General features: G+C 55.6%; 3 protein-coding genes across 5 annotated transcripts in view; 2 read left to right on the top strand and 1 right to left on the bottom strand.

The window, feature by feature from the left end:
• RECQL5 (RecQ like helicase 5) overlaps nt 1-16,973 on the bottom strand; it is a 30,999-nt gene that overhangs the window by 4,972 nt on the left and 9,054 nt on the right. For all 3 annotated transcript variants that reach the window (XR_008997456.1, XM_036900063.2, XM_036900065.2), the window contains one exon: nt 16,398-16,477. Coding sequence is in view for 2 of the 3 variants with exons in the window: in XM_036900063.2 (XP_036755958.2) it covers nt 16,398-16,477 (80 nt within the window). In the remaining variant the exon portion in view is untranslated. The remainder of the gene's footprint in view (nt 1-16,397; nt 16,478-16,973) is intronic.
• Nucleotides 7,348-8,544, top strand: SMIM5 (small integral membrane protein 5). Its single transcript, XM_036900066.2, has 2 exons — nt 7,348-7,482; nt 7,943-8,544. The coding sequence occupies exons 1-2, from the start codon at nt 7,356-7,358 to the stop codon at nt 8,047-8,049; spliced, it is 234 nt and encodes a 77-aa protein (XP_036755961.1). The 5' UTR covers nt 7,348-7,355; the 3' UTR covers nt 8,050-8,544.
• Nucleotides 13,978-14,404, top strand: SMIM6 (small integral membrane protein 6). Its single transcript, XM_036900069.2, has one exon. It carries the CDS (start codon nt 13,984-13,986, stop codon nt 14,167-14,169), a length of 186 nt encoding a protein of 61 aa, XP_036755964.2. The 5' UTR covers nt 13,978-13,983; the 3' UTR covers nt 14,170-14,404.

Genomic DNA, 16,973 nt, shown 5'->3' on the forward strand with positions numbered 1-16,973 from the left:
GTACCCACAAAGGGCTCTGTTATTGCTGTTCCCCCTTTCCCGGGGGTGGGAGAGGGCAGGCACAGCAGGAGGCAGCACTCTCCTTCCACCTCCCGGCGACTTCTTCCTCATTGTCCCCAACAAGCCTCTGACCAGCCCCGGATACCCGGCTAGGGGCTGGGGACTGCCAGAGAGCAGGAACAGCAGCCCTGAGAGCTGTCATCACATGCCGGCCCCTGGTGAGGGCAGCAGGGACAATGCAGCCTTGGCCAGTCTTCCACTGCCTTGACCCTGACACACCCCTTGGGGGTGCCAGCCTCCAGCTGTCTCTCCTGTGATCCCCCAGGCTGGGGGCACAGTTGGGGCAGATGCAGAGGCCCAAGGAAGGGCTGTAGCTCTATCAGGACCTGTACAAATGGCCAGTTCTGCCACAGGAATGTGGCATCAGGCAGGGGAGCCCAAGAGGAGATGCCTGAGCAGAGGCAGGGCTGCCCAGGCACCACATCCCAGGGACAAGAACAGCTGGCGTCAGGGCTCTAACCAGAACTCCTCTCAAGGTGAGCACTGCCTGAGTCTGCAAGAAGCCCAGGAGAAGCTGAGCCCCTAAGGGCCATGCTCCAGGGAAGAGCCGACGGTTACGCAGCCCATAGGAAGCGCAGCCTGGTTGCTTGACAGCTGAGTGAAGAAAGCAGCTCTGAAAGCCAGACAGCAAGAAAGTTGTAGTGGCCACTAGAGGGCGCTGTCCCCACGGATCCTCAAATCTACGTGCTCATTGCGTCGCTTCAGTCTGTGCTTCCGCACAGTGGCCGTCTGTCCCTGGGAGGCTCTGGCATCCAAGTGGTGTGGCCACAAGGTTGGCTTCCTTCCCCCTGCCCTCCCCCAAGCCCTGACTCACTGGGGTTTTGTGCTCACACTCAAAGGACTCCATTGACAGCTCACAGATGCAGGCTGGGGTCGGCTCCTGTCCTGCCCCGGGCACAGCCCGGTCCGCTGGGGTGGCACAACCAGCAAAATGTCAAAGGGCCCCACCGGCCACGGGGCTCCGGAGCCCATCCCTGCCTGCCAGGCCAGGAGTGTGGAGGCAGCCCCAGCAGGCACCAGCAAGAACGAGATTAGCAGCGTCCTCTCCTACCGGAGGCAAGCGGGCCAAGCACAGGCCACGCCCGAGGCACTCCAGACTCCCCAGACCTTCCCCCAGATGCCTCCCCAAGGGGATGGCTGCTTGGGTGGTCTGGCAGCTCTGCCACTATTTCCTAGGAGAGGCCAGAAGGAGGGACCAGCCAGGAAGCCGCCTGAGGGGCGGGCTGGAATGGTCAGGGGACAGGGTGGGGTGCAGAGCCAAAGAGCTGGGAGTGCCGCGGGGCTTCCCTGCCTCCTCCCCACTCTGCTGCTCAGGTGGAACCTCCCAGGGGTCATCTTTGCCAGGGAACAAGAGAGTAGACCTCCTCTTTCATCAGTTCACAGCCCAGGCCCAACCCACAGCGGCTTAGCACACGCCTGCCAGGAGGGAGAGGCGAGGAAGAGGAGGGACCAGAAGAGAGGGAGCTGGCCAGGCAGCCCTCCTGGGGGCAGGGGGCCCAGCAGGAATCTGAAGAGGACCAGGTCCTGGCAGGGGTTCCCTCGCCCGGCGGGGCCAGGGTGGCACTGGCTCCCCCTCCAGTGGCCACCCCTTGTTATTTGACACTTGGATCTCCAGGACGACCAACAACAAAAAAGCTGAGGCCCAGACAGCAGCTGGCTGTCAGCAGCCAGGAGCTCCGCTCACAGTGAGGAGAGGTGCCCACGGAACAGCAGTGGGTCAGGGAAGAGGCATTCGAGGAGGACGAAGAGGTGCCAGTCAGACCTCATGAAGGCTACTGCACTCCCCAGCACCTGCGGTTGTCCCTAAGCCCCAATACCTGAGCTCGCAGGTGAGTGGTGCTGGCTGCGGATCGGGGAAGGGAGCGGCCGGGGTCCCCTGCCGTAAGGGTGGAGGGTTACAATCTACCACGACATGTAGAGGGAGCTCGTGGGGGACACACATGGTCATGGTCTCTGAACAGCCTCCTGTTCAAACCTGGGCTCTCCTTTCTTTTGCCAGGACCCAGCACTGGGAGGCACAGGCCAAGGCTGCAGCCCTCTGCTCACCGTGGTACCCCCCTCTGCCCCCGAGACTGTTGGGCGGAGTGGCCCAGACAGGCCGCCCACTCTGCAAGTTAGTTTAAGCTTTTTCTATTCAGGGGGCTTAAACAGGGATTTGGCTATCTTGGCTTGCAAGAGAACTGTCGCCTCCCCACTGAGCTCCCCTTTTCCCAGGATCAAGGCAGAGCCCCCCCTTCCCTGCTCCTTCCCAGCCAAGAAGGCTCAGGGCAGGGTCTGCCCAGCCAGTTCATGACCCAGGACCTGTGGCAGCTCTGCCCGCCTGTGTCCTGGACAAGAGCAGCAGTTGTCACTTCCTGGGGGAGTCCCGGCCCACTCACTGCCAAGTGTTCTCAGCTCAGGGCTGGGCCTGCTTAGACCCCAGGAGCCCCCATTCAGGGCAAGTGTGAGGGGCTGCCTCTGAAGCCAGCATGGAATGGGGAAGAGGCAGCCCCGGGGGCACTGAGGCTGCAGGAGGGGCCACCTGGGCAATCTGGTCTTCTGCTGCGTGGCTGTAACACTGCCCCCCTAATGGCTCTTTGGGCAGCACCCTGTTAACCACGGCTGGCTGCCTGCTCCTGCCTCCCTGTCCTTGCACCAGGGTTAAAGTCTCCCTCCCCAACCAGATGTTTTCCCTAAAGCAAACAAGCTAGTATCTACTTAGAAAGAAAAACAATCCAGGAAAAAGTAGAAACCAAGGATCAGTCCAAGCATTGTTGGCTGGGCAGAGGCTGTGGAATTTGGCCTGGGTTGGTGCTGGGGAGACTAAATGTCCTGCTGCAATGGACAGCACATGGCAGAGAAGCGACAGATGCTGTGCTGTGCCAGGCGAGGGGGAGGTGCAGTGGTGAGCCCATGGCTCCCCCAGCCAGCTCCTGTCTGTAAAATGGCCCCCCTGCCCCCACAAGACACAGGTGGATACGATTCCCTGAACACAGTCCCTGAGCTGGGACAGAAGGGTGATGCCCAGCTTCTGAGGGGAAAGGGCCTCCTCCTGGAAAGTCACAGGGCTGGGGAAGCAGGAGTGCCTGAGGTTCCAGCGCCTATGGCCTAGGGCAAGCCAGAGCCCAGGCAGAAAGGGGCGCGGTCTGAAGGCTCAGTGCCCCGAACAGTAGGTATCTCTGCCTTGCTGGTCAGGCCTCCGGACACCACAAACCTCCCACAACCATTAGTTATGCCTCATTCTAGCTGTTTCTCAAACAAAACAAAGCCCTGTGGGGCAGGGGTGGCTGAAACCCACGAAGACAAAAGCAGAACAAGAAGCCCTTGGGGCCCTGAGCCACTGACACACTGTGCTTATCAGTCACAAACACACTCGCCTGCTGTCAGCTCTCTTCCAAAGACGTGTCTGGAATGGGGGTGTCAGTTTTGCAAAGAGAAAACAGGGAAGCTTCAGCACCAAGGGGCAGCTGTCTGGCCTGCAGGATGCCTGCCTGCTCTGTCACAAGGTTTTCTGTGCCAGGAGATGCCACACAATGGAATGTTTTCTAGTCCCTCCCGTCTGCCAGCCTTCCTGGGCCCCACTCACTCTTCACTGGCGCTGGCTGCCGCTCCACCGGGGAGCACTCTCTAAAGGCTCCAAGAGGGCCACGCAGGCAGCTAATGCTCTCTCTCCCCAGCGCCTGGGGAGGCCACACTTGCTCTGGCTACCCCTAACCAAGGTACTACAGGGCACAGGGGTGGGAGGGACTCTGGTTTTCATGCCTCACGGGCAGGAAGTACAGTTTTGGAGGGAGTTTGGTGGAGACAGAAAGACTGGAAAAATATAGAGAATTACCAGTAGCCCCTTCGGGCTTCCTGCCTTCTTCCCTCTGAATCTGGGAGGGTAAGAGGGACAAGCAGCAGCCAGCCCAGGGCATCCACCTTCCCCAGGAATACTTAGAGCTCCCTCCAGAGCCACAGCTGGGGCACATGTCACATGGTCACCTGACGACTACTGGTTATATCAGGCACCAGGTGTCCGGCACCCCATTGGCCTTGCTTTAAATAGTCTGCTGGAAGACCGCCTGGGGCCTGCTGGAACGTGCCTCCTCCCTCTAGAAGGGGGCCCTACGGCTCCCCAAAGGTCCCGGCTAAGGTTCATCTATTCCAGCCCAAGCTAGAAATGACAAAACATCAGCTGAAAAGCAAAGGGGGCTCTTCCCTGACCTCTGGGGCAGAACAGTGTCTGTTCACAGGTCCTCTGGCCATGAGCCTGCAGCTTCCCGACTTCATCACCGCCAGAGGATGGCTGACTTCAGAGCTGAATCCTCTGATCCACAAAACCCTGCCCTTCCCGCAGAGCAGTTCAGCCTTAGCCCAACCTTCCTCTCTTGGACTGACCCAGGGTCTCCATGCCACTTCACTCATAAGTGGAGGTGCCCCTCTGCAATCCCTCCCTGGGTCTTTGGGCGTGGGAACGTAAGTGAAAAGCCTCCCCGTGCCACTCACCCTCTGCCTGCTTCCACTTTTAAGGAGCCTCTGATGGCTACATTAGTCAATGCAGGCACAGGGCCAAGCAGGCTGAAAAAGCCAGCCCAAGTGAAGACGAGGTTGGGGGCAGCAGTGGAGCCTCTGAGCCCTGGGCAAATCTCCCCCAGGGCTTCAGTAGGCACTGCCCTTCCCTCCTCCAGGAGTGAGGCCAGCGGGCAGACTCCTGTCTTCCTGGAAACTTGAGGAGTGGGGATGCCCAGAGGCCCCAGAACAAGGGAGAGGACCCCCCCCTCCTAGTGCAAGCCCGTCCCACTGGCCAGTGGGAAGAAGTCTGTTCAGTGTGACCAGAGGAGAGGGGTCCTGTGCTGGGAAGGAGTTCCACGAACCGGAGACAGAGAGATACATGAGATCTGTCCCTTTAGTCAAAAGTTACATGTGCTTCTCAAAGAGCAGGAGTGGCCCCATCCTGGTGAGTGATGCACCGCATAAAAGCGATGTTCCAGACTCAGGCATGTGGGTAGGACTGATCATGTAGAGCCCACCTGCTTCTGGGGGGCTCTGGGGCCCTGGTACCTGTGCAGAGCCCACCACGTAGGTGATGCTCTCAGCAGCCTGCTCCTGGGCTGACTTACCTTGCCGCCGAAGAGCAGGCTGCCCAAGACAGGCCTGCATGGAGACAGCATGGGGCAGTAGGGGAATGCAGGCCAGACCCTGTCCTGCTGGGTGACCTTGGAGAGTTAACCAGGTCTCAGTTTTCCCATATATAAAAGGAAGGAGGTGGGGGTGCATGACGTGGCATTCCAGGGCCCTACACCTCTCAGTACATTTGAAAACAGCTATCCAGACCTTTGCAGAAATATGCTGCCTTGGTGGGGGCCATAAGAGAAGCTAGGGGGACCTAAATCCCGGAACCTCCCACTTTGAACAGGAAACCTGTTAATCTTCCACACAGCCACCATCTGTCTTGCTACCCCCATTGTCAGTTGAAAACATAGCTCCTCATTTCCAGCTCACCCCCACCACCTCGCTACACCTCACACACCAGACAATCCTGGGAATGAGGGACACAGTGAAACTCCCAAGAGGTGTTTGGGGAGGGTTACTGACAGTACAGGGGTACACAACTGCCCCCGAAGGCTGCCTTGACTCTCCTGCACTGGCCGGACCCCACCCACAGGGGCCTCGCCGTGCTGGGTTCCTTCCTATGCCAAGAGCTGTGCTGCCTGCTGCTCTGTTCTGCCAGATGGTCAACCTCCCGACAGCCTTGAAAGACAGCACCTCATCTTCATGTAAAATGAGGAAAAGAAACAGATTCCGAGAACTGACTCGACCGATGCACAAAAGCAGGAGAGGGCAGGCGGCATTCAGATCCAGGGCGATTCACATAACGTCCTATGGGGCGGACTTGCTCGAGGGAGAGCCGTCACCCTGTGGAGGAGCAGATGCAGAGGGCGCACCCCAGCGGCCGTCAGGTCCTGTGGGACTGTAAGGCGGACGGGGTGGAAGCACCCTAAGTGACCATAGGCGAGAGGAGCGAGGTCAGCAGGAGGTCCCACCTTCCCATGACCAGAGCTGCCCCAGGAAGGATGGGGTGGGTTGCTCCCCACTCATGCCGGGAGGGGCACAGGTTGCCGAGTGCAGGGTGGAGGGCCTGAACAGATGACCCGCGAGGCGGCTGTAAGGTGGCTAGGCCGTCACGGCAGCACCGGGAGTGACCGGCTTCACAGACCTTGGGAGAACCTGCCTGGCTGAAACCAGGCACGAGGCGGCAATAATTAAAAGCCCCAGGTCTGGCACAGGTCCCTGGCCACCTGTTCCCTCCCTTGGATTAGAGCGACCTTGGTGAGCAGGTTTGGGCTGGGCTGGCACAAGGCTGCTCCCAATCCCTCTCTGAGGCTCCCTTGTGCCCACAGGTGAGGCAGAAGGGGAATGAAACTGATGTGTAACATGTCCCGACTCACAGCCTCAACCTGGGCCTTCACCTTCGGCCTCTCAGACAGCCCTGGGCAGGAAGAGGCTCTTGGTCATGGGGCCTGGAAGGCTGAGCTGGCACACACCTAGGGCAAGGGTGGAACAGAGAGGCTCTCCCGGTCAGGCCAGAGGAGCAGGTCCGAGCCAGCAGGGGAAGGGCTGGCTAAACCAGCCCTGGGATGGCCGATCCCATCCGGAGAGAGGAACCCTTGGGACTAAACAGAGGGACATGGCGTCGTCTCTTCCTCCTCACAGAGGAATATGGTACGAGTACAGAAACTGGGCTGGTGGGGAGACCCAGACCACCTACCCTAGTCTGTTCTCAAACACGGCTGACCCCGGCCGGAAGGCCCAGGAGCCCTCTCTCAGGAGAAGCCCGTCTTCTGCCTCCCTCCCCACTCTGCCCCCACCGTCATACGATGAAAGGCTGAATCCTGAAGCCCAGTCTCCCCTGTGGGGAACCTGGGGGAGCACCCAAAGTCCTGCATGACCTAAGCCATGCCAGACTAAGGCATCCTGGCAAACCTAGGAGTGGTGTCTGAGACAAAGGAATATGACTGTAAAGTCACCCCACCTTAAGATCAGAAACCTTGGCCAACCTTGGCCAGCTGGCAGACCCCCTCCTGTGTCTGGCTCTGAACAGCTCCGGCAGCAGGGCCTCAGGCTCACCGCCATCACCAGCTCCCTCGCCCCGGGCAGCACCAGCTAGGTGGGGGCTGAGGGCCACCCCCATGAGCCTGCAGGGGAGCGATGGCTGAGACCTGACAGACTGGTTCTGCGGGCTGCCGGGTGAGAGGGCAGGTTCTCTGCAGCCAGCCCTGTGCGGACTCCAGGGCCTCTTTCTCTCCGGAGCCCCAGCAGGAACCCAGTGCAGCATGGCGGCCTCCGACTTTGTGCAGGAGATTCACTCCATAGGTGAGAGGCTGAGGCTCAAGCTGCAGAGGCTGCCCCGGGCCGAACCTGTGGAGATCGTGGCCTTCTCGGTCATCCTCCTCTTCATAGGTAAGTCAGGACTCTCAGGTTCTCCTCAACACGCCTGGTTCTCCTTGGCGTCCAGGAGAGATGAGACAGCGGCGCTAGCCAGAGGGCTGGCGGAGGTGGCGGCAAGTCCCCCAGACAGACGAGGAGAGGCAGGTGTGCCCCGGGGGAAGCCACGGGGTTTCCCCTGCTTGAGTGACGGGGTGGTGCTGGACCTGGGCCCGTAGGCACTCCGAGCACCCCGGCCCAGGGATGAAGGGAGCCAAGCTCTGAGCAGCAGGAGACAGCAGGGAGGCCAGGGCCCTAGTGGCCGGCACGGGGACAGTCAACGCCTCTTGTCAGACTCCTGGGTGTTCCTGACCACTAGGCCAGACCTTTGGGAAAGGTCCCACCCCCACCAGAGGGGCTTCTTCAGAAGTAGGGTGGGACCCGTCCTCTTCCCCCACCTCTGAGCTCCGAGCTGCTTCCATCTCCCAACCTCCAGGCGTTGTCCTGCTGCTGCTGCTCATCGCCTGCAGCTACTGCTGTGCTCACTGCCGCCCTGAGCGGAGGGCCAGGAAGGTCCAAGTGCGGCCCAAGAGCCCACAGTGAGAGCCGGAAGGCTGGCCGGGGAGAAGCAGGAGAGGAGACCAGCAGAGCCGTGACCCTGCAGCCCTCACCGCCCAAGACAAAGGCCCACTGCCCCACCACGGCCCTGCCCGGGGGCCCAGAAACTGATACCTGGAGCTTTATCAAGGAAAACAAGGGCTGTTATGGCCACAAAACTGTCACCTGTCAGCGAACACTGGTGCCAGGAGTTGTCAACTGTTTAAAGACTGAGTAAATCACTGGGGAGTCTGTCTACCTGCACTTTTTAACAGAACATAGAAGCAGGGTCCCCATTCCTGGATGGAAAACAGCCCACACCTGTGGGGAGCTGGCCCTTGGGGCTCCCACGCCAAAGAGGAGCAGGTCAATCCAAGGGACTCTGTGCAACAGCTACTAGATCAAGCTCCCCGCCAGGGAGGGGGCACGCCAGTATTCTATCCCAGTATTTGCCTGTTTTTTTCCCAGTAAAAGCTTTTTGGTTATGTCTGTGGCACTAGACTTCCAGGGGCGCGGCTGGTGACTGCTCTTTCCAAGCCTCTGTTCTCCTGTGCCCAGGAGCGCTGGACACACACACAGGCAGGAATGCCATGCAGAAGGGGTGCAGTGAAACTCCTATCACACACTAGCTGCTAACAGGCTCCGGCTCCCAGATGCCCACACAGCCTGTCCATCCTGGCAGGTGCTGGGTTCAGAAATGCCACTTAACAGTTTCCACAGCCATTAACTTTAGTCTGCACAGCTCACATTAGCAGGCTCAGGCCACTGGCTTCCCAAACTTCTGGAGTAAGAAAAGAGAGGCCAGGCCTCTAGTACTGTCCAGAACCTGCTTTCTGACCCCTTCGTCCTTTCCCCACTTGTGTGCCAAACTGCTCGGGTTCAAATCCTTGCCCTTCCACTCAGCTGTGTGACTGCAGGTCAGTGACTGACCTTCTGTTTCCTCCCCTGTGAGACGTGGCTAATCCTATTAACTACCTCCCTGGGTAAACTTCTGAGGGTGAACTAAGACGACCTAAGGTGAGCACTTGGCACGGTGCTGGGCATACCCTCAGACATTGGTAGATATGAACTGTTATCATTATCTGTCCCTCTAAACAAGGGGCCAACCTAGAGCAACAAGGACCCCTTTTAAAGACTGGTCCTGCTGAAGTGCGACACCACCCTGCCTCTCTCCCTTCGGTTTACTTCCTATCCCAGAGAACTTTCCACGTAGAGCTACTACCCCAGGAATGAGGGTAGGGAAGCAGAAGGCTCCTGTTAACTCGCCCTCTCCCTCCACCGGTCCCCCCAGAGCCGTACAGAGGTTTGCCCCTTTTACGTGCTTCAGTCTTCTTGGCCTGTGCAGCCCATGCTCTGGCTGCCTGGGACCCGAGTCCTATCTACCCAGAAAATGGGGTGGGAAGGGGATGCCAGCCCCTGTCACTAACCCCCACCCCCACCCCATCTCCAGCTGGCAGGCAGGTGGGAGAGGCTTTCCCTCTGGCCTGTTTTACTTCCTGGTGTCTCTGGACTTGTCTGACAGGTCTGGTTTGGGTTTAAGATGCACAGAGGAAGTGCTTCCATAAAAAAATAAAAGAAAGCCCAAGAATCTGCCTGTACCTTCCACATCCCTGCCACCACAAAAGAAGGGCCTCAGAATAATGATGAGGATGAAGAAGGTGATGATAAAGATGGCTAAACTTCACCGAGGGGCTATGCATGCTCAGCCACTGTCCAGAGCATTTAAATTCATGTAATCACCACAACCTCATTGCTGCAGACACCAACTATTATTCCCATTTTAGAGATAAGGAAATTGAGCCTTAGTGACACTAGGTAACTTGCCTAAGGTCAACCAGCTGAAAAGTGTCAGAGCCAGCCTCTGGGCCCAGCCCTCTGGCTCCAGAGCCCCTGCTGGCCACATCCAGAGCCCTCCTGGGTGCAGTGCAGGTCAGGCTCTGCAGGCTCTGATCCTACTACCCTCCGTCAGCCAACCCTGGATCCCAAACACCCAACACTCTAAACACTCTCAAACCACCTCCCTGGGAGTGGGTGGGGCCCACAAGAGCTGGGGTAGGGCCCAACTAGGCCTCCCTCCGAGAACACCACAGGGAAGGTGGGAGGAGCCAGATGAGAAGCCCTGCCCTTTCAGTCCCCACACCCATGGCAGGAGGGGTGAGGGGCAGGAAGCCCTCAGTTCAGGAGGTGCTCCAACCCTACAGCAGCCCAACTCCTACGTGACTTTTCCTTAAGCAAGTTTTCATCAGCACCAATAACGCCCTTTCCTGAGGGTGGCTGTGGCTAAGCCTCTCTGCTAGAAAAGATCCTGGCTCCCTGGTTCAGCTGCCAAGTGGTGGGGACCATGGGCAGGACCATGGGTACTGACAGGCTAACCGGCAGGTTCGTAGAATTTTCCTCCTCCAGACCAGGTAATTCCTAATTGCTGAGTACAATAAGACGCTGTCCCTGCCCTCAGAGAGCTTGCTCCTTCCCCTAACTGGCTCACACTGAGCCCTGCTGTCAATGGCTCCCTGCTGCTGTCTGGTCAAGTCCTGGGCAGGCTTCAGTCCCACTCAGCTTAACAAATCAGGTCTGCTCCAGCACACAGCAGCCTGGCACAGTCCTGGCATGGGTCTTCTCTGGGGTAGATGGGCATGGAGAGGAGGCAGCAATTCCCCACTGTGGGAAAGAGTAGAGAGAGAAGCAAACAACAAGAGTGACAGAGTAACAGAGTATACCGCAAGACGGGTGGTGGCCGTGGAAGACCGGCCATCAGCTGGCAAGCCCCAGGGAACATCTGGCCAACTGCAGCCATCACACCTTTCCATGCCAGACACCCTGGACCAAGCCACCACCAAGGTCTGCCTGTGGTCACTGCAGCAGCACCCTAGCCGGACTCCGTGCTCATCTCTGCAGCCTCTTCATACCTCCCCTACTGTGGCCTCTGCTCTGCCATGCGGTGATCTCTCAGTCCCTCAAAAGAGTTCCACTCTACACTTAAGATCTGAGCATTTTACTGTCTGCCTGCTATGCCTGACCAGAAACTACAGTAAAGCCATCAGTACAAGAAGCGCATTAGCAAAACTTGGCAGAGCACATAAAACATTTTTCTCCTAAAACTGTTTTCTCAAACATTAACATTTGAAAGCAATCTATAATAAAAATATGCATGACATATTTGCTTCTGGGTAATACAAATTCCAGACCACAAAAAAACAAAGACAAATTAATTTTGTCTTTAAAAAAAGTTTCTTCACTCTCCTTGGGACCTGTTGCCTGCCATGGGACACTGTCCCCTGATCCTCTACACAGCCCTCATGTCTCAGCTTAAAGCTCCATGTCAGGGGTGGGGATGCCCTCAGCCAGGCTATGCCACATACCAGTGACATTCTCCACCTCTTCTCACCATATCATTCCCTTCATGGTGATCATTTCAGCAAAATTTTCCAACTGGGGCCAGCAGTTAATTGAAAAAGTCAATTAAAGCAACCTTCACGTACATGGCAAATACAATCTCTACCCATCTCATTTTAAATGGAAGCATACACGCACAGGCCTCGGCCCATCTTTTTGAGGCAGGGCCAAGGTCTTTTCTCTGAGTGTGGGTTTGCTGACTGGAATTCCTATATTGACTACTTGCTAATTTTTGGTTTCTTTAAAGCAGAACAAGAACTTAAAGATATATGCAAAGAAACCCAAGGGTGAAATCTCTGGATTTTTACAAGATGCTTTCAGTTGTCTTGTCCACATCTATTTTGACAGGACTATGATTTGAGAAATTCCCAAGTGGTCAGACAGGTGTCTACAGAAACAATGACTTTGCTCTCTCTGAGGTTCAGCACAGAGCCTCACAGCTTAGGCTGTGCAGCTGAGCTGAACAGTGGGCGTCAAGCCCCAATGCAGTTACTTCTTAGCTGAACGACCCTGGGGAAGTGACTTCACCACCTGCGTGTTCCCCAGCTGTAAAATTGAGGTTTCGGCTACTATTGTTGCCTCATTTTCTTATGTAAGGTACAATAATGTAATTAGAATAACCAGTACAACTGCCACAAACAGGTTTGGGAACCAACAGCTGCCTCTAGATAAGCATCTAACTGAACTGAGTGGAAGCAAAGGAATGTATCAGAGCAGCCTGCTGGCTGGGGGCACTAAGCGCGCCAAGGGCATTAGTCAGGGTGTTTTACAGAGGGAAATGTGAAGCACCAGGTAAGCCAGGGGTCATGTATGCCCATGATCGTTCAGAAGGACTTTACTGAACTTGCTCATCATCTGTCTCCAACCCTGGCTGTACATGAGAATCACCTGACAAGCTTTAAAAAGCATGGGGCTCTGACGTGCCCACAGAATGATGTAAGTGATACCAGGCGGGGCCTGGGCACAGTACTTAGAAAAGCTCTCAGAAGGCTCCAACAAGCAGGACTCAAGACCAGCGTGCCACCAGAATGGAAGCTCTACGTGGGCAGGCCTGCCCCTTTCGTTCACATCTGGTCACGCAGTTGTGACCAAGACATGCATTGCAGTGCCTGGCCACAGTAGAAACTTAAATCCTATCTATATATAAAGGGATCCCCTATATAAAGGGATGAAAGGTGGCCTCTAGGTTTCAGGCACAGGGCACAGGCTCCACTCCTGCTTCCCCGCTGCCCTATCCCAGTAGGTAGGACCAGCCACAGGAAACAGCTGAGGCCGTGCCCACAAGGCAGATGAAGGCCGGAGGGAGAAGCGAGGCTTCCACAGGAACCTGCGCCCCAACGGTGGTAAAAACTCTTGCACACAAAACTAGTTCCAGGAGGTGGCAGCCAGAGCTGCAGGTAATCATTCACCCTGCACCACAGGAAGTCAGCAGCCCGTGCGGGCGTTCCTGCGCCAGGGCTTCCTGCGCTCTGGGCAGGTCCCCTCAGTCAACAGGTCTTCGACAGAGAGGAGAGGAGGGACCCAGCCTCAGGTGAGGGAACAGCGGGGTAGGGGGCTGGGGGCGGGGGCTGCCTGGGGCAAAGGCCCTGCTTCCTGGCTCTCTGCCCACCTGCCAGGTTTGACTTCTCCCAGTGAGGATGCCTCAACACAGGCACCTTGAGCAGCCACCAAAAGGACATCACAAAAGGGCAGAATGCTGCTGAGGGACACATAAAAGGCAGAAAGGAACAGTGTTGCTAGGCAACAGGCCCTAGCCCACTTTTGTTGCCGGTGATGACAATGAGGACTGGTCAGGGCCACTTGGCAATGCAAACACGTTTTCCTCCCAACAGCTGACTTTTTGAGTCAGGGTGCAGCCCTGGTCACCTAGTGGCTTCTGCAGCGCGGGTCCCCAAAGCGTGGGGCCTGAAAAATTACCCTGATCAGCCGCTCTAGGACACACGAGTGTTAGCAGCAGAACCCGGTACTGACGCCTTCCTTTTCCGCCCTTACTCCCTCCGACTGGCCCCAAGGTCGCAGCCTGTGGATCTTAGCCGTGCTTCAAAATCAGTTACTCCTTCTGTTTTCAGCCACCTCCAAGGAAGCTTACCAAAGTCTCAACCTGAGTCAGTCTACTCCTCAGCTCCTGCGCTGATCTCTCAAAATGCTTCCCCAATGTCTGGCAATTGATATAGGAAAACAGAAGGGATCTGTAGTGGGCTTTTTAGATTCTGGCTGAGTAGGGCTCGGATAGGAGCACAAGCCCTTGCTCACGGCTGGGCTGTTCAGGAAAGGACTGGGAATCAAGAGCAGCCGCGGGGAGAACACAAGAGCCCCTCTCTCGGTGCCTGTCCTTGCGCCCAGTTCCCTAGGGGAGGAAGTCCCTTTGTTGCCTGCTGGAGACACTGAGTCTAAAGAATCACGCAGCTCAGTGTCCACTAGCTGCGGGCTGAGCCAGCTGCTGAGATTGCTCCAGGGGGCAAAGCTGAGGGATGGGGAGGTCGCCTGGGACAGGGCCTTGGAGAGGCCCCACACTCAGGGCCACTGTCCCCTCTTTTCCAGGTTCACATGGACAAACTGATAACAAAGCAGAATGGTATCTGGAATGACAGGCTCTGGCTAAACCCCTGGGACCAGGGGGGCCTGGTAGTGATCATCTTGTTCATCACCACGGTCCTGTTTCTCATCTTGTTTGCTATTATGTTTGGTTTATTCTCTCCATTCAAGAATGTCAGCCAGTGTGAAGAGTCGTGACCCAACTTTCTGAAAACACCGTGTACTTGTTCTTCAAAGCCCATTAAGAGTCTAGAATTAGACCTTTTTTAAGTGGTTACTTGCTAAGTGCCTGTCCTCCCCTTGGATGAAGCCCCTTAAAAGGGATGGGTCTCTTTCTGCTCATCACTGTATCCTCCATGTCCAGTGGGCCTCACATACTATCAATCAGTATTTTGAATGGACAAATGAGCAAATAAATGAACAAATGGAAAGATGCCGAGCTGTTGGTTCCTCCAGGCCAGAGATCCCAGGAGACGACAGAGCGCAATTCAATCGAGGCCTAAACATACAATCGTTCCTCCACCTCAGACAAGGAACAGAGGCCTCTAGGCCAGATGTTGCTTCAAACCTCATTACTATTCCTTTCAACACTAAAATGTAAAGAGCTCTGTTATGATTAATGAAATGCTTTTCACAGCCACAGCCCAGAGAAAGTAGCTGCATGCAGAGAAGAGAGGAAAACTGCTGTGGGCCCCACCCTGACCTCATTCGCACTGACCCGAGCATCTTTTCTGTTGTTCCCAGGGAAGCCCAGGTAGAGCTCTCAGAGTCCCACAGCCCCCATGCAGCCCAGACACTACAACACTGCCTCTGTAGAAATGTGCCCATCTCTGCCAAAGCCACCCCACTGGCCTTGCTGCCAGGCGCCCTCCCTTAGCAAATAGCTGCTTCAACTTCAACCTTAACCCAGGGCTATTCACAGAAAAGGGGCAATTAACTGGTGGGGAAGGGCCTTTGTCTTATGCTATACACAATTTGTGCAAAAAAGAAACATTCCTTTAACTCAAAGAGCAATTTCAAATCCAGCCACACCAGCAGTGTTTATTCCATCCCAGGGCCTGGAGGTCCTGCAATCTGGAACTCTCACATGAAGCAAAGGAGACAGGAGAGGGGAGACAGCTCACAGGGTAGCAGGAGACCCTTAGAAGCCTGGGCCCCTCATATGAGGCACAGAAATAAAGGTAGAGACCCTAGGAGGACCTGGCCTCTTGCCCAGCAGGCTGCTGCAGCCCAGAGGAATATGGCAGAGCTAATCCTCTGCATGGCCCTATAGAGCCTCAGATTCATCCCAGACAAGAACCCAGATTTCCAGCAGAAGGGACTCTGACAATTAGCTGAGACACTGGCCCCTAAGAAGGCCTCATTTAGCAACCCCCTGTACTAGTGCCTGAGAAGGGCTCTGCTCACTATAGCTGTGGGCACGGGGGCCGACCACTTCTGATGGGCGTGGTCTGGCCACACAGGCCAAATGAGAGGTGGCTGCTTGAAGAAGGAAACACCTTCAGTCCAGAAGCCACCAACTCATCGGTGAATGGGTGGGAGTGGAAGGCAAAACACATGGCCCAGACCACTGCATCTCTGGCTTTCAGAGAACCCCAGATATCTGCTAGACACCAGTCCCGTGTACTTCATCAGCTCCATGCTTCAGGAACCTAGCCTTGAAAAAACCAAGATGGAACGTATGCATGCAAATCTGTTACTGAAAAGCAGGGGTCCACAATTAGAGGTTGTCTGCCTACTGGGAGCTTTGTGACCGTGACCTCTCTGGACCACGGTCTGTTCATCTCTAAGTCTGAGGCAATCACTTCTGCCTCAGCTACCTCACAGATCTGACCAAGGAGAGTGCAGCATCAAAAAGCATCTTAGACCAAAAAGCGACACAAAAGGGAAATGCTCCCTTCTTGTCCAGAGTCCCCCAGGCGCCCCACACACCATGCACTCACAGCTAGGGTCATGTTAGAAAAGGTACTTTCTCTCCAAGCACGTTACCTACCCCCAAAGATAAGCTGGTTCACATGCCTCTGTTTGGGTCCAGGATAAGAGTGACCACTACCCAAGTGAAGCCAGTGTCCAGCTCAGTGCCACATGATCACAACACTAATGGTTTAGAACTGGTCACATGACTCAGGACCGACTCACTCATGGGCCAGCCATTCCAGAGGAGGACGGAGTGAGACGGATGGATGATCATCCAAAATCTGAAGGAGTCTTCACAACGCCAGAGTTTCTGGGGCCTTCCACAGGTAAGTGGAGAGGTACTGATTTCCATGCTGCCTGACGGGAGGTGCCCCACACAATGGTCTTTGGCGGGCAATGGTGCCTTGGTGGCCCAAGAGCTGCCCTACCTTCGCTGGTTACCCAGTGGGTGCTGGGGGAGGAAAAGATCTCACTAACACTTTGCTCCACATACAAAGCATCTCACTCACCCCAGTTCTTCACAGAAGGTCACCAGAGCCTCAAAGGCCAGCACAGTAGCTTTGGCAGATGCTTTGTTCCCTCTCTTTTCCTGGAGACAAGAAATGACCCATTAGCAAAAGTCTTACGTAGTCAGAGTATCTTGTAGCCCAAGAGATAAGAAGGAGAAATATATCAGGTGACAGTAAGAAAGCAGTTTACAAAACAGTGTCCCCAAGCCTGACCATGCATCTGAATCACTTGGGCAACTTTAAAGGAATGACCTTGGGGCCCACTCAGACTACTGAATTGAACTTTTTGGAGTTTCAATGAAACTTTTTGGAGTTTCTGAATGGAGCTTTCGGGAGTTCATATTTTCAAAAAGCTGCTCAGGTGGTTCCATGCAAAGGGCCCAGCAACTACCATTTGGGGAAGTGATCTAATTTAATAGTAGTGCATATATGCTCAAGTGTGTGCACTGACATTTGGAGGAACATATATATATGTCTCTGTGTGTATGGCCGATATATACTAAAACATTAACAATGATTATTTCTGAGACTTGCCATTATGTGTTATTTGCCTTTCTGCATATGTTTGTCAAATTT

This window comes from Manis pentadactyla, chromosome 4, assembly GCF_030020395.1.
Source record: "Manis pentadactyla isolate mManPen7 chromosome 4, mManPen7.hap1, whole genome shotgun sequence".
In the NCBI taxonomy this organism is placed as follows: domain Eukaryota; kingdom Metazoa; phylum Chordata; class Mammalia; order Pholidota; family Manidae; genus Manis; species Manis pentadactyla.

Coding starts and splice junctions, on each gene's coding strand:
- SMIM5 (XM_036900066.2), top strand. CDS start 7,356: ATGGCGGCCTCCGACTTTGTGCAGGAGATTCACTCCATAGGTGAGAGG. Junction 7,483..7,942: donor GGTCATCCTCCTCTTCATAG/GTAAGTCAGGAC, acceptor CCCAACCTCCAG/GCGTTGTCCTGCTGCTGCTG.
- SMIM6 (XM_036900069.2), top strand. CDS start 13,984: ATGGACAAACTGATAACAAAGCAGAATGGTATCTGGAATGACAGGCTC.